This window comes from Dendrobates tinctorius, unplaced genomic scaffold (genome assembly GCF_039654945.1).
Source record: "Dendrobates tinctorius isolate UK_male_01 unplaced genomic scaffold, ASM3965494v1 ptg000388l, whole genome shotgun sequence".
NCBI lineage: Eukaryota > Metazoa > Chordata > Amphibia > Anura > Dendrobatidae > Dendrobates > Dendrobates tinctorius.
In genome coordinates this window covers 7,029,812-7,056,883 of record NW_027362054.1, presented here as the reverse complement: position 1 = coordinate 7,056,883, position 27,072 = coordinate 7,029,812, and the positions used below count along the sequence as shown (strand labels likewise).

The 27,072-nt window shown below is 46.0% G+C and overlaps 1 protein-coding gene across 3 annotated transcripts in view; it reads left to right on the top strand.

The window, feature by feature from the left end:
- Positions 1-27,072, top strand: part of ITGA7 (integrin subunit alpha 7) — a 278,566-nt gene that overhangs the window by 182,081 nt on the left and 69,413 nt on the right. The window contains exons 4-6 of one of the 3 annotated variants that reach the window (XM_073563441.1): positions 21,465-21,720; positions 23,467-23,598; positions 24,008-24,127. In XM_073563441.1, the coding sequence (XP_073419542.1) occupies positions 21,465-21,720; positions 23,467-23,598; positions 24,008-24,127 (508 nt within the window). The remainder of the gene's footprint in view (positions 1-21,464; positions 21,721-23,466; positions 23,599-24,007; positions 24,128-27,072) is intronic. The other 2 variants (XM_073563440.1, XM_073563438.1) reach the window with 2 other exon arrangements.

Sequence of the window (27,072 nt, the reverse complement as noted above, 5' to 3'; positions counted from 1 at the left end):
TATTTTCATAGGGTTTTTCACGGATTGCAGACAGCAGCCTTCCTGTCCTTTCCTATCTAGGTAGTTTGGGCCCCGTCTTTGCTCAGTCTATCTTTCTGTCTGTGTTAGTGTTTTCATCTTGCTTCACCGTCATTATATGTTGGGGGCTGCCTATTGCTTTGGGGTCTGCTCTGGGGCAGTTTAGATTTCCCCTTTCTTTCTGTAGGCCTATTTAATTCTCCGGCTGTGATCGAGGGGTCTAGGGCATCGTAGGAACCCCCCACGGCTACTGTTAGTTGTTGTGATAGGATCAGGGGTCTGCAATCCGATAGCTGCCAACTGCTCTGGTTTTCTGGACTTAGGCTGGTTTCACATTTGCATTTTTTAGCGCTGGAAAAAAACGCATATGTGCGCATGCGTTTTTTCCCCTATATTTAACATGGGTGCGCATACCTGCGCGCTTGTAAGCGCATGTATGCGATTTTCATGCGCTGCGTTTTTTTGGGGTGTGCGTTTGTATTTTCCAGACGCAGCATGTTGCATTTTTTGGCCCTGCAAAAAAGCGCATGCGCACATATGCGCACGTTTTGCGCTAAAAATGGCCATTATAGCCTATGGATGCGCATATGTGCGCACTGGCATGCTCATGTATGCGTTTTTTTGCGTATGCGTTTTTTTTTTTAACCATGGAATTTAGGGGTTTGGGTTAGAGTTAGGGTTAGTTAAGGGGGTTTAGGGTTAGGGTTAGGGTCAGGGTCAGGGTTAGGGTTGGGGTTTGGGTCAGGGTTAGGGTTAAGTATGGTTTGGTTAAGGTTTAGGGTCAGGATTAGGGTTAAGTATGGTTTGGTCAAGGGTTAGGGTTATTGTTAGGGTCAGGGTTAGGGTTAGGGTCAGGGTTAGGGTTAAGTATGGTTTTGTTAAGGGTTAGGGTCAGGGTTAGGGTCAGGATTAGGGTTAAGTATGGTTTGGTTAAGGGTTAGGGTCAGGGTTAGGGTTAGGGTCAGGGTTAGGGTTAGGGTTAGGGTTAGGGTCAGGGTTAGGGTTAAGTATGGTTTTGTTAAGTGTTAGGGTCAGGGTTAGGGTCAGGATTAGGGTTAAGTATGGTTTGGTTAAGGGTTAGGGTCAGGGTTAGGGTTAGGGTTAGGGTTAGGGTCAGGGTTAGGGTTAGGGTTAAGTATGGTTTTGTTAAGGGTTAGGGTCAGGGTTAGGGTTAGGGTCAGGGTTAGGGTTAGGGTTAGGGTCAGGGTTAGGGTCAGGGTTAGGGTTAGGGTTAGTTAGGGTTTAGGGTTTGGGTTAGGGTTAAGTATGATTTGGTTAAGGGTTAGGGTCAGGGTTAGGGTTAGGGTTAGGGTCAGGGTTAGGGTTAGTAAAGTCATGGTTTGGGTTAGTGTGAGGGGCCACCTAATGTTGGAAAAAAACGCAAACGCGGTAAAAACGCACTAAAAACGCATACAAACGCATAAAAACGCTGCGTTTTTTTCATGCATGCTCATAAAAATGCTTGAAAAAAACGCAGCAGTTGTATGCTTTTGTATGCGTTTTTTCAATGCGTTTTTTTGCGGGAAAAACGCGCTGCAAAAAAAAGCAAGTGTGAAACTAGCCTTAGCTAGCATTTCTGTTTTTGCCTCCTACGGTGACTCAATCATAACAATGCGGCCTGCTCAACCTCCATAAGGCCTCCTGCCTCAGTCGCAGACGGCACGTCAGCTGGGCGATCTCATCCTCCAGCTGCTGGCGGTTCATTTCCGAGATCGAGTCAGAGCCTTCAGTCATGGCGCCGGGGAGATCCGTTTCCCCACGCTCCACAGGCCTCCTTCCCTCACTCTCCAAAATGGCGTTCTGGCGTTCTTCCTGCCTCGGCCCCTTTCCCGCCACTGGCTTCTTCTGCCCCTCCTACCGGGGGCAGCGTCTTCTTCCAGCGCCTCCATACCAAGCCAGTATATGAACCCCTCGAGGGGTGGGCCATGTCGCTGTCACATAGTAATTCAGGCAGGGGAGGCCCAATACTCTTCGCGGTCTTTTCCTAGGACCTCCGATCTCTTCACGCCCTTCTCTGCGCCAGCGGCCATTTCTAAAGTAATGTCCATTTTACAGTCCATCAAATCAGGTCTTCTGCACATTTTCAAAAGCACAAAGTCCAACAAATCTCAGGCACACAGAACCCGATGGCATCGGGTCTTATCATCCTGTTTGTGACGCCAAGTTGGGTCGCCCTCCCGGGGCTGTGGGGTACTCGGTACCAGGCCAGTGTCAGGGGATTGTGTCACAGCAGCGATGACCCGGTCTGTGGCCCTGGGCGCCCAAGTCAATGGCGGAATGTATATGTAGTTAATGGAATGGAATAGTTCGTGACGCCACCTGTGGCAAGGGAGGTGTTAAGCCGACGCTGCAGACAGATCCTCTGGGACCGATGGTAGGATGCAGCAGTGATGGTATAATCCTCCACAGGCAGGGCTGATGTCCCAGGGCAGTGTAGTTGTAATGGTTGTGGAAAGGCGCAGGCAGTGTGAAAGATGGTACCCAGATGTAGCGGTGCTGAATGAGTTGGCGCGAGAATGAATGGAGGACACCGAGGCTTGCAGTTCCAAAGCTTTACTCACAGTCTGTGGTACACAAGAGTGCCTGCCTCCAGGCCGTGTCCTCCGGGTCAGAGACTCGGCCAACCTCCAGGCCAGATGGAAAGCTCCTCTCCAACACTCCGCCAACATGTACCTTTCCTGAACGACTCCTATATTGCGCCTTAAAGTGTGAAGATCTCCAGTACCGTGGTACTCTGGAGTTCCTCCTGTCAGATGTTCCTAACAATTCTACTCGTATGGCAGACAGCTGTAGCCTCTCTCGGGGACCCCTTTCTCTGGAGTCCTGGCTCTCTAGACAATTGCTGTTGTGCCCCAAGTCTTAGTTGGGAGTAGTGCTATTACAGCCAACTACTCCACCGGTGTCTGCTGCAGAACCATAAGTGTCCATACAACCTCGGCGACCGGGCCCCGGCCTTGCGCTGAGAACCTATAGGCAGGGTTCCTCTTCCAACCCACGTCTCCTCTCTGTTGTCCTACACCTTCATTCCGTACTGATCCTTCTCTCTCTTATGGAAGCTTAGGTTGCAGTTCTACGTCTTTCTCCTTCTGATCCTTTCCCGTGCCAGCTGGCTCAGATCACTGAGGCAGCTGCAGCACTCCTTCCTCCATCCCTTCTTCCAGGGATCCCCACTCCTCCCGAGTGGCTTCCTTCCTCACTGACCTTATGTCAGACTGAACCTCTATCCTCAGCTTTCCCACTCTTTTATGTATCTAAACTCTACCCACCTCCCAGCACATCCAGTGTTCCATGCAGGGAACCACCAGAGGTGCTCTACTATTCTCTAAGCACTGAGCCGCAATGTGGTTGTGCAGAACTACCCTGTTGTGTGGGGTGCGAGTGTTGGAGCGTGGAAAGGAGTTCCCACCTTACCTGGATGGTGGGGCACTACACCTTAGGAAAAGGTGCAGTACCTCTGTGGCGACTGAGCCTCAGGGGCGCCACAGAAATGTTAAGAGCTCCTTGGATTGTCTGAGTGTGGGATCATTTGTCTCCTGGGACTCGCCATGTTGGGAGAAAGGAGGATCAGGATGTGAATTATGTTGTCCAGACTCTTGGCAAGTGAGATTGGACCGTGTGGAAGACAGGATGGTGCTGGGAAACATACTGGAAGCATTATTAGTTATCCAACAGACCGCCTGTTCACACTGTTCTGGCTTCAAGAGTGGTGTTCCGTGCCCCCTTGCAAAATGGGACATGAAGTTAACTTTTGTGGATGAGCGTGTTTGTTTAGCTCCCGCAGAAGACAGTGTTTCACCTGGCCCACCGCCCCAGCATGCAGCATCAGCAGAACATCCACTTCCCCATCCCTTACCACACACCTTACAAATTTTAAATTAAGGTATATAATATATACCTACATTATGCCTGCAAGCTTTCTGATATTAAAAGGGAAAAGAAGATATTTAGCCCTGAAAAGGACTTTTTGTTTTTAGGTTGCAGAGACCAAAGGTAAGCCTGAAGTAGTTGCAGTTACCAAGCAGAGACTGGAGTTTCTGTCCATATGACCACAATAAACCATACATTCCATAGAGGTGGCCTTTATGGAAAAGTGGGTAAAAAACACTTTACTTACACACAAAAATTCTAAGGATTGTTTTGAGTTTACCAAAAGACTCCCCAAATGTATGAGACCAAACTTTAACTTTTTGGCTTTGAAGGTAAGTACTATGGCACCAAACCAACACAACTCATCACCCCAAGAACACCGTCACCACCGTGAAACAAGGTGGTGGCAGCATAATGCTTTGGTGATGCTTTTTGGCAGCACAGGGAAAATGGATTGAAGGGAACATGGATGGTGTGGATGGTGCGAAATACAGGGATATTTTTGTGCAAAAAATGTTTCAGTCTGTCAGTGATTTCAGACTGGGATGGAGATTTACCAACAAGACAATTGTCAGGAACACCGCACTGCACTTGCTCACTGAGCCAGTGCACGTGTCCTGAGTAAGACAAACTGTGCTCTAAGATACCTGTGGAGCGGGCAGTAGCAGTGAAGATTCGTGCTTCAGACCAGCAGGACCTGAAGCACATGACTGCTGGGGGCGTGGCCTAAACTCCAGAGAGCTAGGAGCTGCAGGAAAACTCCTAGAAAGGTAACTACAGGACGAAGTTACCAAGGGGCATAGACAGAGACGTAAACGGATCAGGCCAGGGTCAAAGCACGAGATAGCATGACAATACCAAAGGGCTAGACAGAACGGATAGTCAGGACGTAGCCAAGAAATCAGAAACCAGAGAAGCAGATATACAGTATGAATCAACAGGCAAACTCACAACGGGTGTCAGAACCGGGTCAGAACCATAGAAGCAAGCTGGAAGGCAGGCACACAGGGGTCACCACACTCGGCTAATGGCAAAAGTATAACTGACGGGGATTGGAGCTTCCCTGGGCTATAAGAAGCTCTCCCCGAACCAAAGAGAGGCCACAATAATTAACCCCAGGTGTGCAGGTCATAACCTGCACTGGGATCAAGACATTAACCCCTGGCATGCTGACCTCTCCCGACGCCTGCGCACTGCAGGACTCTGCTCTGCCCTCAACAGGGCAGAGCAGTGCGCTTGTGCCGCAGCCATTACAGGACTGGAGAAGAGGATGTCATCGCATGAAGAAGGGAGGTGTTGGACCAGACCACAACACCCACCGGACCAGACCGCCCACCCCGGTGAGTATAATATAACTCCTTTTTCTTATCTTTCAGGTTACAGCGGAGGCTTATCTACAGCATTACAGAATGCTGTAGATAAGCCCCCGATGTCTATGCCGGCAGCTGCAAGCCAAAAAAAAGGGTGACAGATTCCCTTTAAAGGAGCTGGAGCAGTTGCCTTGAGGAATGGGCAAAAATCCAAGTGGCAACATGTGGAAAGCTCATAGAGAGTTGAAAGCGGCTTGAAACTGTATTTACTGCAAAAGGAGGCTCTACAAAGTACTGACTTTAGGGGGATGAATAGCTGGCACACTGAAGTTTTCAGTTATTTTGTCCTATTTGTTTTTTTCCTTCACAATAAAAAGAAAAACAAATTTTCACAGTTGTTGGCATGTTCTTTACATTAACTGATGCAAATCTTCAAAAAAAAAAAAAAAGTGAAATTCTAGGTTGTGAGGTAGCAAAACACAAAAAATGCCAAAAGGGGGTCAATACTTTCACAAACCACTGTATATAATATGATAATTGCAATATATTAAGAGTATAAGAACTTAGATGGTGGTGGTTCTTTAATTAACCAAGAAGACCAAGTATCGGTCTTAATGTCTCCCATGAAGTGACATCCTATTTCACAGACCAAGTGGTCCGCAGAAAAGATTTGAGTGTCGGGTTAAAAATCGACAATACAGGTGAAAAAATCTTCACAAATGATTTTCACAGACTGTCAAAAACGAGAAGGTGGAGAAACTTTTTATTTCTTTTCTCCACGTATGAGAATGTAAGAGGGGACCAGGACGGTAGTCGCAGCTGAGGACACCGGAGCTCTGGTGTCCTGACTTCCCACAGAAAAACCATCAGCTTCTACCGGCGTACCTGTTCAGGGTACTAGTCCACGGTCAGAGATTCCACTGTGGTGCGACCCAGCTTGTGCACACTTGGTTCCAGTGCTCAGGGTTAAAATAATGGACACAGATACTGGTTCTGATGCCAAATCAACAATTTTACTTTCTTCTTCAACAGTCCCAGACACATCAGTTACATTACAGTTCACACAGCATTCCTCCTGCACTTTACCTTGCTTACTTTCTGTATCCTCACGCGCATTCCGGGGTAGTAGCACCCTTGGATATACCGCAGCATCACTCCTGTAGGACCTCAAGACATAGGGGATACCATTCATCCGCTTCGACTCAGACTTGCAGGCTTCAGCCCTATTTAAGATCTGCCATATGGTGAATACTCTGCGCCCTGCATGACTCTTGGACCACTTTTTCCTTTCCATTCCTGCTGCTGTCATAAACTGTAATTTCCACGGATGGTCCGATATTACCCAGCACCCGTTTGACTGTGCCCATGCTTTTCTGCTTTTCCACAACGTTGCGTAGCTGCTATGGCATCCTGGGCTTAGAGCCCTTGTGGACTTGTCAGGCGTGCTCACCCTTCTGCCTAAATCCTATAGCTTACACTTAACCCATAGCAGCTCCTCCTACTGTTAACCCTTATGTGAACTACCTATCAGCTATACCTAACAAGGCCCACTAGTATACCCCCATCTAGTGGCCCGCAACAGAACTATATTTACCCATGTCTATGAACTCTATACTCAGGGCCGCCATCAGGGCATGACAGGCATTACACCTGTATGGGGCCCCGGTGATCAGGGGGGCCCGCCCGGGCCCGGCGGCCACGGCGGCGCCTGAGCAAGCTGGGCGCTGCAGCCTGGTTTGCGCTCGCCGCTCAGGTCCTGGCCGGGCCCCCCCTACAATTATTTCAGCGGTTCGGGCCCCCATTATCCCCCTCAGCCTGCTCTGCCTGTGTCGGATGGTCACTGCAGCTCCGCCCCCGGCTCACGTGATGTGACGTCACACATTGCCTCTTCACTTCCTCATTCCTGAGAAAGCTGAAGAGCGGTGTGCACGTGGCATCGGTGTGGGAGCGGCTGCAGGCCTGCAGCAGAGCAGAAGACGTTGGGCCCCTGGGCTGGGTGGCAGTCTGACGGTGCTGTGGAGGTAAGTGAATTCTTTTTATGTCTGTATGTCTGGCTGCAGCCTGCTGATCATGGGGATGGGGACATTGGGCCGAGGGCCTGTTGTCTCAGTCTGATCATGGGGGTGAGTCTCTGGGGGCCCCGGCGCCTGGGGCTGGTTGCTGTCTGAACATGGGGGGGAAGTCTGGGGGCCCTGGCGCCGTAGGCTGGTTGTCTGATCACAGGGGGGGAGTCTGGGGGCCCGGGGGGGCTGGTTGTGTCTTATCATGGGGACATTGGGGGGCCTGGGGGACCCAGGGGCCCAACTGATGATGGGGGACCCAGGGGCCCGGCTGTCCGTGGGTGGTCACCCAGGGGCCCGCTCGGCTGTTCGTGTGGGATCACCCAGGGGCCCACCTGGCTGTCCATGGGGGGGCCTGGGGGACCCAGGGGCCCAGCTGATGATGTGAGGGACCCAGGGGCCCGCCCAGCTGTCCGTGGGGGGTCACCCAGGGGCTCGCCCGGCTGTCCGTGGGGGGTCACCCACCCAGGGGCCCACCCAGCTGTCCGTGGGGGGTCACCCAGGGGCCCGCCCGGCTGTCCGTGGTGGGGTGGTGGATCACCCAGGGGCCCGCCCGGCTGTCCGTGGGGGGTCACCCAGGGGCCCGCATAGCTGTCCGTGGGGGGGTCTGGGGGAGCCAGGGGCCCAGCTGATGATGGGGGGGGCCTGGCTGTTCACGGGGGGGTCTGAGGGGCCCGGCTGATGGGGGGGTCTGAGTGGCCCAGCTGATGGGGGGGCCCAGGAGGCCCGGCTGATGGGGTGAGCCAGGGCCCAGGGGGACAGATCTCCAGTGCCAAGATTAGTAGGCCCATTGTCTCCACCTGCAGCTCAGCCCGTAGTCCTATCCTTTTAGTTATCACAGACTGTGCTGACCAGTACCAGCATGTTGACTGTCTCCTCCTGCAGCTCAGCCCATAGTCCTATCCTTTCCATCAGCACAGACTGTGCTGCACATGCACAGAACCAGCATGTTGACTGTCTCCACCTGCATCTCAGCCTGTAGTCCTATCCTTTTAGTCAGCATAGACTGTGCTTACTAGTACCAGCATGTTGACTGTGTCCACCTGCAGCTCAGCCTGTAGTCCTATCCTTTTAGTCAGCATAGACTGTGCTGACCAGTACCAGCATGTTGACTGTCTCCATCTGCAGCTCAGCCTGTGGTCCTATATGGGGTATCAGCCTACTCAGGACAAATTGCACAACTACTGTTAGGGTCCAATTTCTCATGTTACACTTGGGGAAAAACAAACATTGGGTGTGAAAAGATCATTTTTGTGAAAATAAAATTAGATTTTAGATTGGCGCCTAATAAAAACCAAATACAAGCGGTTAGTATGTTAATCAAAAGCCCAAGACAATAGAAAAGGCCGCTTTGTAAACAGGGTTAAAGTTAGAGTAGAAAAAAAGGGGTTACTAGAAATACTAGGGTCAATGATAATACCCTTTTCTTATGAAAAGTGACTTCTTCCACTCCTGATGAAGTCACGTTAGTGATGAAACGCGTCGAGTAACAAGAGTGGCATCCCGTTCCTGGGACCAGGGCATTCATTATGGCTCGTCATGTTCAGTGAGCATGTCTTTGTTCTGCTAGTAGCAAGGGTGGCTTATCATAAGAAAAGGGTATTGCAAAGTGGCCTTTTCTATTGTCTTGGGCTTTTGATTAACATACTATCCGCTTGTATCTGGTTTTTATTAGGTGCCAATCCTATTGCTAACATGGCTTTGTTATTTATAAGGTGGCTTGTTGTAATATCATCAATATTTCTTGTTTAAGCATAAGACTTTTTTGATTGTAGAGTTATTTGAAATTCGGAGGATTTCATTGGCCACAACTAATACACTGAATATATGTGTTTATTATGTACTTGTAGCTCTGGCATGCTACATAGAATACGGAACTTTTATTGAATATTGTTGTACATTTATATATTGCCCAGGACCGTCTAGCCGCTCCCTTATATACAGGTCACATTTGGTGACACCTGCATATATTTTAAATGTTTGTATCATTTGTGGTGTTTTTCTGCACATCTATATGTACTAAAAATTAACTTTATAAGGGTGATCCCTGCATGTGTGTATGTCTACTATGCTTTCTTTTTTTCTATTTGGATCTACTTTTTGACATACAGCGGTTGGATCCCCGATATATTTGGTCTGATTGAGGGCATGGTGAAGTTTTTCGATGAAAGCGCGGAGGGATTTTGGAAGGTTCGCATGGTGAAGGAGGAGCTAGGGTGGAGGCGGAACTCGGGGTGGAGCCTGGGCGGAGTCTCAAGGAGGCCCCATAAATTTTGCCAGTATGGGGCCCCGAAATTCCTAGTGGCAGCCCTGTCTATACTAATAGTACCCCCCACTATTGAACCCGAAGGATGCACTAGCTTACCCTAACCTTATACATCAATATGCAAGCATAATACAATACAATATGTACAATATGGTAACATATATAATGTGGCAGCACCAATGAAAACGGTGGTAATACACAATTGTGTAGCAATACCATAGCATAGCTTTATCTGTACAGCACTTACAATATATTAATATTGGAATTACTTAAAGGGGAGGTGGCATTAAAGGGATACTTTACTTCAATCCCCTACAAGAAAAACTGAGAAAACTCAGACTACACTGATCAAAATCTTATCAAATTGGTCTATTTTTCTCATATGGGAGAAAATCAGACATGTGAATGAGGAATTAGTAGTAAGGAAAATAGAATAAACAAGCATAATACTACATAGGTTGCTTAGAAGAAGTAATTAAAGATTGTATTTAGGATCCATTGTAACACAGTGGAACAATAAGCAATAATATACAAATTAGAAGGGTAGAATTAAAAAGAGTAGTGTAATATAATAAATAAATAAAAAGTTTTAACATTATGTAGGACTTTCTGGGGTTTTATGATGGATGTGAAACATGGGAAAATGAAAACTTGTAAGTTTAAAATATAGACATCTATTTATTTTGTTCTTTACTTTTTTATTGCAGCAACAGATGGTTATTTCCTGAAATATTCCCATTTAGGCCGGGATCACACATGCGAGAAACACGGCCGAGTCTCGCTGGCACTCGGGAGCGGAGTGTGTGGCTCCATAGATTGCTGTGCGGCCGCAAGCTCCGATCCGAGTGCCGGCGGCAGTGCCGGGTATTAACATGCGAGACTCGGCTGTGTTTCTTACATGTGTGATCCCGGCCTTAGATTTTCTCCTTTTGTTTGGCTAATTGGTATCACCAAGATGCATCTGTATCTCACCAATGTCCCCTAAGCAAATGTAGACTTTCCGCAAAAACATCACATTTTTGTGTATGTCTACTTTTATGGGACCCAATGGTCCCAGGTTCCCTTTCACACAGTTCTATTGAGTACGGTGACTCAAATAAGTTGCTGTCATTTTTATGCATTATTTATATATTGAACTTTGGTTGGCAACGTAAAAAGGAACTGCCACTACACATAGTAATCATTTTTTTTGTTAACACTTCTACATTTTTTACTAACATCTGCTATTGCTTATGCAAGAGTGATTTGTTTTTCCTTGACCTTCTCATTTTAAAATATCCTATTAATTTTCTGTACTTTAAGAGGAACTTACACCAAATTTTTATTTATATATTTTACTCATTTATATAGCTCCATTAATTCCAAAGCGCTTTACAGACATTATCGGAACTGTCCCTATTGGAGCTCACAATCTAATTTCCCTATCAGTATGTCTTTGGAGTGTGAGAGGTCAGTACTTTGTAGACCCTCCTTTTGTGGCAATTACAGCTGCAAGTCACGTTGAATATGTCTCTATGACTGTTCCACATCTTGCCACTGGGATTTTTGCCCATTCCTCAAAGCAAAACTGCTCCAGCTCCTTCAAGTTAGATGTTTTCCTCTGTTGAACAGCAATCATCAAGTCTGACCACAGATTCTCAATTGGATTAAGGTCTGGGCTTTGACTAGGCTGCTCCAAAATATTTACACATTTCCCCTGAAACCACGAGAGTGTTGCTTAAGCAGTATGCTTTAGGTCATTGTCTTGTTGGAAGTTGAACCTTCATCCCAGTCTCAAATCACTGACAGACTGAAACAGGATTTACTCAAGAATATCCCTATATTTTGCACCATCCATCTTCCCCTTGACGCGGACCATTTTCCCTGTCCCTGCTGCTGAAAAATATCTCCACAGCATGATTCTGCCACCACCATGTTTCACTGTGGGATGGTGTCCTTAGAGTGATGAGCTGTGTCGTTTTGGTCCCAGACATATCATTTACCTTAGTGGCCAAAAAGTTACATTTTGGTCTCATCCGGCCACAGACCCTTCCTCCATACATTTGGGGAGTCTCCCACGTCTTTTGGCAAACTCTAATTAAGCCGTACAATTTTTGTGTGTAAGTAAAGGCTTTTTTTCTGCCCCCCTCTTCCATAATGGCCACCTCTATGGCGTGTACAGGTTATTGTTGTATGGAGAGATACTCCAGTCTCTGCTTGGAAACTCTGCAGCTCCTTCAGGGTTATCTTTGATGTCTCTGCTGCCTCTCTGAGTAATACCCTCCTTGTCCGGGCTGACATTTTTGGTGGGCGGCCCTATATTGGCAGGTATGTTGTGGTACCATGTTCTTTCCATTTGATGATAATGGATTTGATGGTGCTCCGAGGGATTATCAGAGATTGTAATATTTTTTTTTATAACCCAACCCTGACTTGGACTTCTCGACAACTTTGTCTCTGGCTTGTTTGGAGATCTCCTTGGTCCTCGTAGTGTCGTTTGGTTAGTGGTGCCTTTTGCTTAATGGTGTTGCAGCATTTGTGGTCTTCCTTTCACTAATCATGTGACTTATGATGGTAATTGCTTGCACCAGAAATTTTTTGGGGCTTCCTAGCAAAAGGGGTGAATATATATGCAAATATAAATTTTTAGTTATTTGATCCCATGTATTTAATTTACTCTTTTATTTTTCTTACTTCACCAACTTAGACTATTTACTGCTGATTAGTGTTGAGCGAAACAGGTCGAAAAAATTTCAAAAGTCGCCGACTTTTGGCAAAGACGGGTTTCATGAAACGAAACCTGACCCTAGGGTGAGGTTGGCCACGAGCTCGGTGACTTTAGCGCCAAAGTCGCGTTTCAAAAGTTTGTTTTCCACCCTTTTTCAGCCAATCAGGATCCACGGACACTGTGGGCAACGTGATGACATAGGCAGGGGTCACCACCATCTTTGAGAAGGGCATGCAAGTGATTGGCTTGCTTTGGGGGGCGTCACAGGGGGTATAAAAGGGCGTGCACGCCGACCGCCATGTTACTCATGCTGATCTCAGAATAGGGAGAGCTGCTGCTGCTGATTCTGTAGGGAGAGCGTTAGGCAGGGAAAAAGACACCAAAAACTGCTTCTGCTGCTAGCGATTTTGCCTGTATAACACACCAGTCACTGTGTGTGCAGTGCAAGTGGAGGCTATATTTTGCTGGATCAGCTGTGTTGGTTGTTAGGCTGCCTTATAAGGCTTCCTGATAGCTGCATTGCCGTTTTCCCACTGCTCTGCAAACTGCTTTTTTATAAGCAATCCAAATTTTTTTTTTTGTCCTGGTGAGGTACTGAGCGTGCATTTTTTCACACCGTACAGCGGTGTACGCTCCTCACACAGTACCGTGTAACGGCTGTTATCACGGCCACAGCGAAGCTATCTGTGTGTGACTCTGTAAAAATAAGTCGAGGACATGTTCCGTTCTTACAGACCTCCACCTTCTAGTTTTGTCTGCTTTTCAAACAGTTAAGTATATTTGCTGTTTGATCACATTCAAAATTATAGAGAGACAGCGTGTGTCAGTCCGTATACTTAAAAAACACGGAGCTTGACAATTTTACGGACACCGGACAGCGGTGTACGTGCACGCTCCTCTCTCAGTACCGTGTAACGGCTGTTATCACGGCCACAGTGAAGCTATCTGTGTGTGACTCTGTAAGAATAAGTCGAGGACATGTTCCGTTCTTACAGACCTCCACCTTCTAGTTTTGTCTGCTTTTCAAACAGTTAAGTATATTTGCTGTTTGATCACATTCAAAACTATAGAGAGACAGCGGGTGTCAGTCCGTATACTTAAAAAACACGGAGCTTGACAATTTTACGGACACCGGACAGTGGTGTACGTGCACGCTCCTCTCTCAGTACCGTGTAATGGCTGTTATCACAGCCACAGTGAAGCTATCTGTGTGTCACTCTAAGGATAAGTCGAGGACATGTTCCGTTCTTACAGACCTACACTCTAGGGAGATTCCTATTCTGCCCAATTCTATATACACCTTGTAGTTTGTCATACACTAGCCAATTTCTGCCTGTGACATAGCGGTGTGATATTCACTGGGCCTCACACAATCCAACAGTGTCCACAAGTGTGTTCAGAAATTCTGCATCTCCCCTGTCCTATAGTGACATTTTTCACACCTGCGACAGTGAGCCTGTGACATAGCGGTGTGATATTAACTGGGCCTCACACAACAGTGTCCACAAGTGTGTTCAGAAATTCTAAATCTCCCCTGTCCTATAGTGACATTTTTCACACCTGCGACATTGAGCCTGTGACATAGCGGTGTGATATTAACTGGGCCTCACACAACAGTGTCCACAAGTGTGTTCAGAAATTCTACCGCTGTCCTATAGTGACATTTTTCACACCTGCGACATTGAGCCTGTGACATAGCGGTATGATATTAACTGGGCCTCACACAACAGTGTCCACAAGTGTGTTCAGAAATTCTACATCTTCCCTGTCCTATAGTGACATTTTTCACACCTGCGACATTGAGCCTGTGACATAGCGGTGTGATATTAACTGGGCCTCACACAACAGTGTCCACAAGTGTGTTCAGAAATTCTACATCTCCCCTGTCCTATAGTGACATTTTTCACACCTGCGACATTGAGCCTGTGACATAGCGGTGTGATATTAACTGGCCCTCACACAATCCAACAGTGTCCACAAGTGTGTTCAGAAATTCGACGTCTCCCCTGTCCTATATACACCTTGTACCTTGTTTTACATTACTATATAGTTTGTGGGATTTTGTGTACATTTTTACCAAAAATGAGGAAGGCTGGTGGAAGAGGCCGTGGAACTGGGCGGGGGTTGCCAGCTGGTAATGATGGTGTTGGTGGTGGATCTGATGGTAGTGGCAAAAGCAAAATAGGACCGAATGCAGGAGGTGTTGAGCCTGCGTCATCATCTGGCTCCACAAGGCCTCGAAGGCTTAGTTTTCTAGGAGTCGGCAAACCGCTTTTAAAGCCAGAGCATCAGGAAAAAGTTTTGGCTTACATTGCTGACTCAGCCTCCAGCTCTATCGCCTCCTCTTCTGAAGTTGTAAAAAATAAAAGCACTGAGTCGTCATTGGAGGCTCATGTTCATGAACTACACCTTTCCTTGTGTCCTTCACCCCAACCAAGATTGAAGGATGACGCAGGCAATACAACTGATTACTCCATGGAGCTGTTTTCACATTCCATACCTGGGTTATCAAGTGAAATGGTGAATTACCCAGGCCAAGATGAATCTGACATGGAGTGCACTGATGCACAGCCACTGATAGATGATTCTGCTGGTACATTCAGTCAGAGCACTGCATTGTCCTCGCAGTGTAATGAGCCAGATTCTGACCCTGATGAGACTCAGGTGCCCCTTCCCGCATACTATACCACCATACACGGTGACACAGAGGAAGGTGCACATGACATTGAAGAGGAGGTGATGGATGACCCAGTTGTTGACCCAGATTGGCATCCATTGGGGGAAGAGGGTGCTGCTTCCAATAGCTCAGATGAGGAGGAGGAGCATCCACAGCAGACATCGACATCGCAACAGCTGTTATCTGGCAGGCCCGGAGCACTCCAAAGACAGGTTCCAAAAATCAAAAGAGTTGCTGGACAGCTTGTCCAGACGGTCAAAATAGCACAGCGTGCTAGGCCGCAAAATGTCTTCCAAAGTAGGAAGAGTGAAGTGTGGCACTTTTTTGAACAAAATCCTCATGATCAGGCCAAGGTTATCTGTAAGGAGTGCGCAAAGACCTTTAGCCGAGGGAAAAATCTGAAAAATTTGAATACCAGTTGCATGCTTAGACATTTAACCAGCATGCACTTGCAAGCGTGGACACAACACCAAACCTCAAGTACCACATGTGCAACTGATCACAAAGAAGGTAGTCAGCAACGCTACATTGTTTCCCCCACTGTAAGCCCACCGGTTAGCACAGCAGCAAATGTTGAGGTGTCGTTGCAAGGCCAAAGCAGTCATGGAATCCCACTGTTATATCAACGAAAGACTGAATCTAGGCCTTCAGAAAGAACACCAACTCCATCACCATCATCAACCCTCTCTCAGTCCGCCCTGTCCACCGCTAGTTCCACCATATGCAGCTCTCAAGTCCAGCTCACCCTCCCAGAGACTATGAGTAGGTCAAGAAAGTACTCAGTCTCTCATCCGCGTACACTGGGTTTGAACGCCCACATTGCCAAACTAATCTCGTTAGAGATGATGCCCTACCGGTTGGTGGAAAGCGCAGCTTTCCGCGAACTCATGGCCTATGCAGTACCACGCTATGACCTACCCAGTCGCCACTTCTCTCGCAAAGCCATCCCAGCCCTCCACCATCATGTGAAAGACCGCATTGTCCATGCACTCAAGCAGTCAGTGAGTGGAAAGGTGCACCTCACAACAGATGCATGGTCCAGTCGGCATGGCCAGGGCCGTTACGTGTCCATCACTGCGCACTGGGTTAATGTGGTGGATGCAGGGTCCACAGGGGACAGCGGTGGTGGGACAGTGCTGCCTAGCCCACGGTATAGGAAACAGTTGGCTGTAGGCGTTTGACCCTCCTCCTCCTCCTCCTCCAGAAGCGAAAGCTCGTCCACAGAGCGCAGTCATACAAGCACTCCATCTGCAGCTGCCACTGTTGCACACGAGGTGTCCCCCTATCGAGCAGCTAGTGGAAAGCGTCAGCAGGCTGTGTTGCAGATGATGTGTTTGGGCGACAGACACACCTCGGAGGTGCTGGCCGAGTACTTTCAGCAACAAACTGAGTCATGGCTGGGCAGTATACATCTTGAGGCAGGCAAGGTAGTTAGTGATAACGGCCGTAATTTTGTGGCAGCCATAGCCCTTTCAAAACTCAGCCACATACCTTGCTTGGCTCACACCTTGAACCTGGTGGTGCAGTGCTTCCTCAACAATTATCCGGAGTTAACAGCCCTGCTCCAGAAGGTGCGAAGACTGTGCGCGCACATCCGCCAGTCGCCTGTACACTTCATTCGTATGCAGAAGCTGCAGCGATTGCTCCACCTTCCCATCCAACGCCTCATTATCGACATTGCAACAAGGTGGAACTCCACCCTGCACATGGTTGAGCGGCTGTGCGAACAGAGGCAGGCCATAATGCATTTGTGGGAGAATACACGGCCAGGCACTTTGAGAGCAGACATGGAGTTGACAGGTGTGCAGTGGTCGAAGCTGAAAGACCTCTGTAAAGTCCTTCAGTGTTTTGAGGAATGCACACGGCTGGTAAGCGCAGACGACGCCATCCTAAGCATGAGCATCCCACTTATGCGTCTGCTCATGCAAACTTTGACACATCTTAAGGAGCAGGCTTCTGCAGCCAATGTTGATGAGGAGGAAGAGGAGGAGGGAATCCTTGATTACATTCAGCCATTGTCTGCTCAGGGACCTCTCCTGGACGAGGTGGAGGAAGAAGAGGAGGAGGAGGAGGATGATGGGGATGATTACTTAGGGGAGGAGGATGCATCTCGTGGGGCAAGTGAAAATGTTGGCGTGGCAAGGTCTGGTACAGGGTTTGTGCGTGACTGGAGGGATGTGGATTTGCCAGAAAGTGCTCCTCCAACCAGCACTCGCAGTGCATCATTGACACCGGGAACATTGGCCCACATGTCAGATTATGCCTTGCAGATCCTAAAAAGGGACCCACGCATTGCCAAAATGATGAACGATGACGACTACTGGTTGGCCAGCATCCTGGATCCACGCTATAAAGGCAAATTACAAAACATCATGCCACAGGAGAACCTTGACCTAATATTGGCTAATAAACAAGCAACTCTGGTAAATCGGTTGCTTGAGGCATTCCCAGCACACAGCAGCGGTGATGGTTCTCACACGAGCCGTACGGGCCGGGGGCAGCTTGGCAGAGGTGTTCGTGGTGCACACAGCAGAAGTGGCGTTGGAGACAGGGGTTTCATGACAATGTTGTGGACTGATTTTTCAAGTACCGCTCACACAACTGGTAATACTGCATCGATGGAAAGTGACAGGAGACAGCAGTTGTCAACTAAGGTTACAAACTACTTTTCCTCCCATATCGATGTTCTCCCGCACAGGTCATTCCCCTTTGACTATTGGGCTGCTAAACTGGACACCTGGCCTGAATTGGAACAATATGCCTTACAGGAGCTCGCTTGCCCAGCTGCAAGTGTGCTATCGGAAAGAGTCTTCAGTGCAGCTGGATCAATCCTGACAGAAAAAAGGACCCGTCTGTCAACCCAAAATGTGGATGATCTAACCTTCATTAAAAAGAACCATGCATGGGTTTCCAAGGATTTTGTCCCACCTTCCCCTGATGACACATAGGGTGACAGAAAAATGGCTTGCTTTGGTCCTCCTCTTCCTGGGACTTGAACAATTTCACCTTTTGCTTCAGCTGAATGTCCAACATCAACATATGCCACTTTCTAAAACTCCCTAACTGTGCTGCCCCCCCCCCCATGGCCGGGGTCACCACCTAGCGCACGAAACCGTGCGAGTGCCGTTGCCCTGGACAGGTGGGTAGGCCGACTCTTGGGCGCGGGCACTGGCACAGGGTCCCTCATAGCGCAATCAAGTGTCTCTGACGGTGGTGGTGCACACCTGCCGTCAGACACACCGCCGTACTATGAGGGGCCCAGTGCCAGTACCGACGCCCACGAGTGGGCCCCCCTTGCTTGGGCAGGGCCCCAGCATTTGCAATCTTTACCTCTCCCTGCTCCTCCGCTGTGTAGTCTGGGCCGTCAAATCCATACTGGGCCTGACACCGTCTGAGCCTGCCTCCTGATCTATAGACATATATTTTGAATGTGTACACTATGCTATCCATACATGCTATCCGGGGATACGGTACCCTTTCTCACCTTTGTGCAATCACGTGTAATCCATACTGGGCCTGACACCGTTTGAGCCTGCCTCCTGATCTATAGACATATATTTTGAATGTGTACACTATGCTATCCATACATGTTATCCGGTGATACGGTACCCTTTCTCACCTTTGTGCAATCACATGTAATCCATACTAGGCCTGACACCGTCTGATCCTGCCTCCTGATGTATAGACATATATTTTGAATGTGTACACTATGCTATCCATACATGTTATCCGGGGATACGGTACCCTTTCTCACCTTTGTGCAATCACGTGTAATCCATACTGGGCCTGACACCGTTTGAGCCTGCCTCCTGATCTATAGACATATATTTTGAATGTGTACACTATGCTATCCATACATGTTATCCGGGGATACGGTACCCTTTCTCACCTTTGTGCAATCACGTGTAATCCATACTGGGCCTGACACCGTTTGAGCCTGCCTCCTGATCTATAGACATATATTTTGAATGTGTACACTATGCTATCCATACATGTTATCCGGTGATACGGTACCCTTTCTCACCTTTGTGCAATCACATGTAATCCATACTAGGCCTGACACCGTCTGATCCTGCCTCCTGATGTATAGACATATATTTTGAATGTGTACACTATGCTATCCATACATGTTATCCGGGGATACGGTACCCTTTCTCACCTTTGTGCAATCACGTGTAATCCATACTGGGCCTGACACCGTTTGAGCCTGCCTCCTGATCTATAGACATATATTTTGAATGTGTACACTATGCTATCCATACATGTTATCCGGGGATACGGTACCCTTTCTCACCTTTGTGCAATCACGTGTAATCCATACTGGGCCTGAGAACGGCTGGCGAGCTGTTAAGCAACCTACAGCACTTGTGGTTTGCACACGTAAGTTTTTCATTTTTTCAGGAATGACGGTTAGGCCTAATTCCGGAACTGCGGTTGACCTGCACTTACTGGGAAATCATCGTTCGCGGGTAATAATTGTAATCCCAGATCCCCATCACTAACGTTGTTCAGCGGGTTATCTGCACCTGTAAGCGACAAACGCTTGCCTTTTCAGTGTAGCGCACGTGTAGCCACGGACATGTAAGGGCATGACACACCGGTTATTGGCCAATCTCACGTGCCAGAGCCTCGCGTGTCCCTCTAGTAAGCTGGACTCGGACCGCGGGGCATGACGGAGTCTCGTTCGTTAACGGAATTAAGCTTGCAATGTGTGCATCTTTTTTGTGGCTGGATGGTTGAGGTTGCCCATGTTGAGTCAAATTACGCCGTAGGCTCCACTCCTGGTGGTGCCCTTCTGGACATTCCTTTAAGGTTCAGCTTTGCAACCATACTGCCCACGTAAAACAAACACTTTGCCTTCATGAACGCTGTTTGGAGGGTCGTGACTCGTGGGAATAACGCCGCCCAATCAGTTAACCTGCTAGAGAGATCCTTCATTGCTCCCAAGCATGACATCACACTCCCTAGGAGGAAGGTAATGCCACTGTGGCAACCGTACTCCTGGGGGCGACACAAGTGCACTGATGCCCAGCCACTGCTCGATGAATCTGCTGGTACATTGACCCAGACCACTACATTCCCCTCGCACGCTACATGGCCTGAATCTGACCCTGATGAAACTCAGGTTACCCTTCCCATATACAGTTCCATCTTACACGGTGACAAAGAGGAAGCTGCAGATGAAAGTGCAGGTTCGGCCCACCCGCCGTCAGACACACCACCGTACTATCAGGGGCCCTGTACCAGTGCCGTCGCCAACAAGTGGGCCCCCCCTGCTTGCTCAGGATCACAGCACTTGCAAGGTTGAAATACTGTGCAGTGAGATGGAAGATGGGGACGACGAGGAGTCCAGACTAGTACAGGGGTTCCCTAGCGAGGAGACTTATTTCATTGTTTTCAATGTTGGGACAGCAATTTTTGGGGAGCACTATACTCTGGAGAATGATAGATGGGGCCCACCATACACTGGAACATTCCAAAGGTGGACATCAGACACTGGAGCAGCATTTACAGGGCCCATTATACACTACAGCATTAGAAATGGGGCCCATTATGTTTGGAGCATTATTTGGGCCCATAAGACAGTGGAGCTTCATCCATGGGGACCAACATATACTGTAGCATTATGTGGAGCTCATCATATACTGTTTCAAACATTATATGGGACCAATGATTCTGTATGGAGAAATAGATGGGCCTCATCATGAGATGTAAAAAGTGAAGTATTTTTCATTGTACTATACCGCTATTTCTCTGCCGTATCGGAGCATCATGAGTTGTGGTATGTGTTAAAGGGGCCCTCTTTTGCCCAGGGCACATGAAAACCTGGAACCAGCCCTACCCCCCCACAACTTTAGCCGAATAACCCCCATTTTTCAGTGCGTAACTAGTATTATGAAGTTAATTAAGGTTGACAAGCTTAAGTAAGAAGAATTGATGCTTTTGGCATTCAAATGGGCACTGTAGGTGTGTTTCCTGTCCTCCTCTCACTGCCGACTTTAATTCCCCATTGACTTACATTGGGTTTCGTGTTTCGGTCGGACCCCCGACTTTTCCCTATAGTCGGCCGATTTTGCTAGACCCGACTTTTGGAAAAGTCGGGTTTAATGAAAAGAAACTCGACCATAAAAAACCAAAAGTCGCTCAACTCTAGTCATCATCTGTGTCTCTCTCAACTCCTCCATACTCAAATACAAAAGTCGCTCAACTCTACTGCTGATGCATCAGACACAAATCAGATTACAAAAATATTTAAACACAGTTTGTGATGTTACAAGGGGAAAAAAAGCAAAGGGGGTGAATACTTTCACCAGCCACTGTGTCCTTTATTTCTAAGATTATTTTATGTAAGTAAAAGCAAGTGATGGCAAAAAGATCTAATTTTGTAAAATGGACAATTAGCAAAACATAAAAATTTTACAAAAGAAACAGATGTAATAAATATAGAAAGGCCTAATCTGGGAGGAACCTTCCTTTATCAACAGATGTTATTGAGGGTTAAATAGAGGTCATTACCATCCTGATAATGTCACTATATTGCTGTCTTGTTTCTGATCAGACTTGCGCTCATCTATACGAGTCTCGGCAAAGAGTTACCCAGCCATCAGAAACAAGAGATGTGATTGGTCGCTGCTTTGTATTGAGTGAAGACTTGACTGTTAATGATGATCTGGATGGAGGGGAATGGAAGTTTTGCGAGGGTCGACCACAAGGACATGAGATGTTTGGGTTCTGCCAACAAGGCATGTCAGCTGGATTCACTTCAGACAGCCATTATATCATATTTGGGGCACCTGGGACCTACAACTGGAAAGGTATGTACTGGAGCTTATAGGATTTGCTGTAATTTTAATTTTATAAAATATAAGGAAATTCTGTTTATTGTGGACAGAATAGCAAAATGGTTCCAAATGTTTTTTTCTCACTTGACTGGTTTTGAACTCATCACCTTTACCTTTAGCATTAGTTAGTTTTCCTAGAGCAGAGACAACTATAGAGTGATGGAGTAAAGAGTACATATCCAAAAAATGCAAAGTATCATAGCAAACGTTGCCACCATTAAAAAGGGGCTTCCAACAATTGATCACATACATTGCAATAAAGCCCACAAAATATTAATTTAATATGCGAACCCTTTTCTTCTATACTTATCTGTTTAGAATACCTAACATCCCTTCCAGTTTTCTGTCCTTAGACACCATATCCGCTACAATGCTTAGGCCTGTTTCACACTTCCGTTTTTGTGTCCGCCAAACGGATCCGTTTCCGTTTTTTTGACGGAAACTGATGCAGACGGATCCGTTTTAAAAAACCGGATCCGTTTTTTTGACGGATCCGCGGTAACCACTAATGAAACGGATCCTGCAAAAAATGGCGGATCCGTTTTTTTACGGAAACCAACGGATTTTGACGGATTTGAAAAAACGGAAGTGTGAAACAGGCCTTAGCCTTGGCATTTCAGCCTGGTTTAGGTTTGTACAGAACACCTCTTCAGTTGTCCAAGTCTGCCCATCCCTCTGCGTGCTCGGCGTATGTCTGAGATAATTTGTCCATCCTTATAGATGACATCAGGAATGACACTTCGTACATTGGGCACACTGGTACGGAGCACAGCAATGAATGTATGGGATGCTGGGAGACCCAGGAAATGTTGTGGCATCTCATGACTTGTGACTAAATCAGACAATAGCTTAGGCAATATGAGTATAATAAATACAAAGTGCCTATTTTAGCAGGCATTGAGAAGTACATATTCTGTTTTGGAAAACCCTTTAAGCCAACAGGTAACGCTTGAAGATGTCAGTGGTCTGCAGAATAATGATTTCAGCTCTGTAGTCTATGCAAACGTTAATGGCGGTTATAGGGGAATCTACAGTGAATTAAACAGAGTTAAAATACTGATTTTGACGTAGAGCATATATTATCATTTCAGTAGAATTAAAATCCAGCAAGTGCCCTTATGTTGTGTAGGACACATCAATACAGTGACCATAAGAATGTACACTATTGCTTTCTTTAATTAACTCCTGCTGCTCCCACATCTTATCTCATAAAATGTAATATTAATTTTTTACGTCGGTGATCTGCTGAACTGGAGCATTTTCTCCTAAGAACAAATAGAGATTAGGAGGCCGCTAGCACTGCCCACATCTCATTCGCACACTATGGACCCTCTATCGATTTTTCATAATACAATATAGCATTTAAAGATCTAGTATAGGGACCACCTTATCATACATAGCATATTGAAACTGCATTAGGAGCATAAATAGAGCAGAAGAGCCCAAACACATTCTTCTCTAAGTAATGGAGTAATGGAGCCTTGGTTAATCTAGTACTCTAGATAGTTTGTGTCTCATTAAAAGAAATTCCTTGTTTGCCTCCAGGGTTCATTCTTTAAGACGACATGTTGCTTGGAATGAGGAAGAGCAAAAACAATGAAAGTGTTTTGCGTGTCCTGTAATTGTCTATTGACTGATATTTTAATTTGCAGCTCTTTGTGCATCATATCTTTGGGGTATATGGTATATTATGATTCTCATGCTCACTTTACCTCCCAGGTGAGCTGCGTGTGGAGCTCTTTAATCAAACCGTTCTGGAGCTTGGTACCTATGATGATGGGCCTTATGAAGTTGCTGGGGAAAACAGCCAGAAACCTGAATTGATCCCACTGCCATCCCACAGTTATCTTGGTATGGGTTCATGGCCCGATGATGGAGAGAAAGACTGAGAGGGAAAGAAGCACACAAAAATGTATTTTTTTTTATCACAGTTCAGATCGCAGCTGATGTTACTCCAAGAACACAATTGATGACTACAATGCTCAATAAATCAACAAGTAATATGTGTTCGGATGGAGGCCTTCATATTGGGGGCCTTTTTACTGCTCTGCACTACTAGAGGAGGTCCTAGATGGACCTGGTAATACATAAAAGACTACTTGCTTGATTAGGATATGGTAGCGTCTTCCTCTCTCATATCTCCTCTCAGCATTGTCGGCCATGACAAACTTGTGTTGTAGCCCTTCTAATATGTTTTCCCTTTTCTTTCTCTCTTCCACACCTCTGTCTCTCTTCCTGGGGATTCATGGTCATGGCACAGGACTCTTGTTTGTCACAAACATTGATAGTTCAGACCCGGATCAGCTGGTTTATAAATCGCCGGAACCCAGGGAAGAGGGAGCCAGGCTGGGTCCTGACGTAGCTCACAATAGCTATTTAGGTTTGTAACTTGCATACGTGTGTGTGGGCCGGGTTCAGCTCCTACCTCCTGCATGGTCCTGTCAGTCATATCTTGTTTGCCCTTCCATCTGCTCTGGTGAATGCAAGCTCATGTTTTATGTGCATGGTGTTACGATGGTTTCTTAAGCATGGGTTTTGTTTTTTGTGGGTTTTTTTATAATTCTTGATGGTCTTTTCAATTACGTATTCTACCCCTGTGGGTTGGATTGTCTTGCCATGAAAACTATCCTAATGGGAAGAATACTTGTAACAATATAGTTGAGTTAATAATTATCTAGTTCCGTAATATTTCTTTTGGACTAGCCATGAAATTGGATCTTTACAAAAATATTCCTTTGAGAACCAATCTCAAGAGAGTCTTTGAGAACCTATCTCGACTATATTGTAACACAATTAAGAAATAAATTTCAACTATTGTATAAAATTAGTTTTGAGTATTGAGTATCCCACTGACATCTGGTGGCATGCATCATACAAATTTGTACCATTGTCATGTTGCATGTAACCCTTAAAGTCAATGTATACTGAAAGGATATTTTGTTGGTATTGATTTATCTGTTTCCATTTTCTGCTCATTTCATGGTTGAGCTATGATCTATGCATGTGACATCTGTCTTTGCATCTTTCCTATAATCAATGCAGCAATCTTTGCCAAGCAAGCCTCCATGTTGCTCTTCATGGCTGCATCAGAATCTAAGCAATATTAGTCTTTACTAGAATCTTTAGGCTGTGCAAGTCAATGATACTCAAATAGTGTCACTGTAACTGCAAATAATTCTTCATCATGTGTTTATTATGTTGAAAAAATTGCAAATTATCTGAATATAAATTTACTTCTATATGTAATAGTACTCTACTTTGTTCCTATTCCTTATTTGAGTATCATGGACTATTCATGTAAAAGCTAAGTGTTAAAGTAGCACTCCAGTTTTTTTATTTTTTAAATCATTCTGTCACTACTCACTGAATGTATGTATGTAATATATATATATATATATATATATATATGTATCAACCAATGTGTCAAAAAAATTAGGAGGGCACTTCTACAAATAGTATCACCAAAATCCCATATATCATAAATAATTCATGGGAAAATAAAGTGGTGAGAAAAAACTTTGTCCAGCTCCACGATGTAGTGAAAAATATTCTTTATTCACTCAATAGAAATGAGGTTTAAAAGCCAGCATGAGTTACAAGGCATGCGATCGATCTACGCGTTTCGAGTGGCTAAGCACTCTTAATCACTCGAAACGCGTAGATCGATCGCATGCCTTGTAACTCATGCTGGCTTTTAAACCTCATTTCTATTGAGTGAATAAAGAATATTTTTCACTACATCGTGGAGCTGGACAAAGTTTTTTCTCATTGCCTTGGATTGTGCGCTTTGACACAGCGGTCTCGTGCTCCAATGTTGGAATGCTATGTCTGGTGAGCTGGATTTGTATCCTAAAATAAAGTGACCCCATATACAATAATGTTAAAAGATAACTTGTATTAATCAAAAAGATAAAAACAAAGTAACAGGTAAAAAGCAAAAAAAAAAAAGTGTCAAGAGGACACCAAGTGGTAAACACTAAAAGATTATATACATAGGAAGGATATCACTAGAATAATCTGAAAAATTATACCATAGTAGATGTAATTCATGAGGCACTAAAAATAAATAATCATAATAAATACTATATTTGATAATATAAATACAATCAAAATATATATAAAAACTCCCTACATATTGCGATAGAACATAGGACTATACGTCTCTATAAATATGTAAGATGATACTACTGTGCCAATAAGTGTGCAGTACTGTTATGATTGAGTCACCGAGGAGGATAAAAACAAAACACAAGCTCAGCCCAGAAAATTAGAGAGGTTGGAAACTAGTGGATTGCAGACCCCTGATCCTATCACACAACTAGCAGTAGCCGTGGAGTGTTCCTACGGTGATCCTAGACACCTCGTCACAGCCGCAGATCTACACAAGCCTAAAGAGAGAAAAGAGAAAAACTGACTGCCCCAGAGCAGACCCCAAAGCAATAGACAGCCCCCAACATATAATGACGGTGAAGCAAGATGAAAACACCAACACAGATAGAAAGATAGGTTGAGCAAACGATGGGGCCCAAGCTAACTAAAAAGGACAGGACAGAAAAGCTGCTGTCTGCTATCCGAGAAAACCCTGCCAAAAAATACTACCAACACAACTGATAAGCAAAAAGGACCCTGAAGTCACTAGACTTCAAACCCTATATCAGCACTCAGAATATTCTGGAAGCAGAGCAAAAGAGAACACTGATCAAGGAAAGAGAATCCAGCACACCCCCGGCCGGGGATGGCTGAACTCAAAAAACAAGGTAAACAAAACCAAAAACTAATAAGTTCAATAGCAGAGCAAAAATTATCTTTGGGAAGCAGGAATCAGACTGGTCTCCAAGAATCCAGCAGAGAAATCACCAGCGACTCAGAAGGGCATCGGCTGCCTTATATCCAGTCTGTAGTTCCCGTTACCCAGTCACGATCCACCTGATCAGGTGTTTGGGTTCTTTCATCCAAATCATCCTCACTACCTTCCTTCACCAGAAGAGGGAGATCCTCGGACACAAAAGATGAATGAACAGATGAGCTCACAACACAGTACAGAGGGCACCAAAATTTATAATAATACACCTACAAGGTTATCAATCCAATAGACGACATTATATAACATTATGTGAAGTCACTGCGCATGTAAACAGGACCCGGTACTCATAGTGGTCTAAAAATCAGCGTTACAAGAAGGTCAGTGGTAGCCCCAAAGTAAAAAAAATCCTATATTGATAATTACTGGTAAGGCAGATGCTGTGTGTCCACTCGGTGTCTCCTCACCCTGACGCGCATTTCACCGCCAGCTTCTTCGGGTAAAAACCATAAAATTATAGTGAT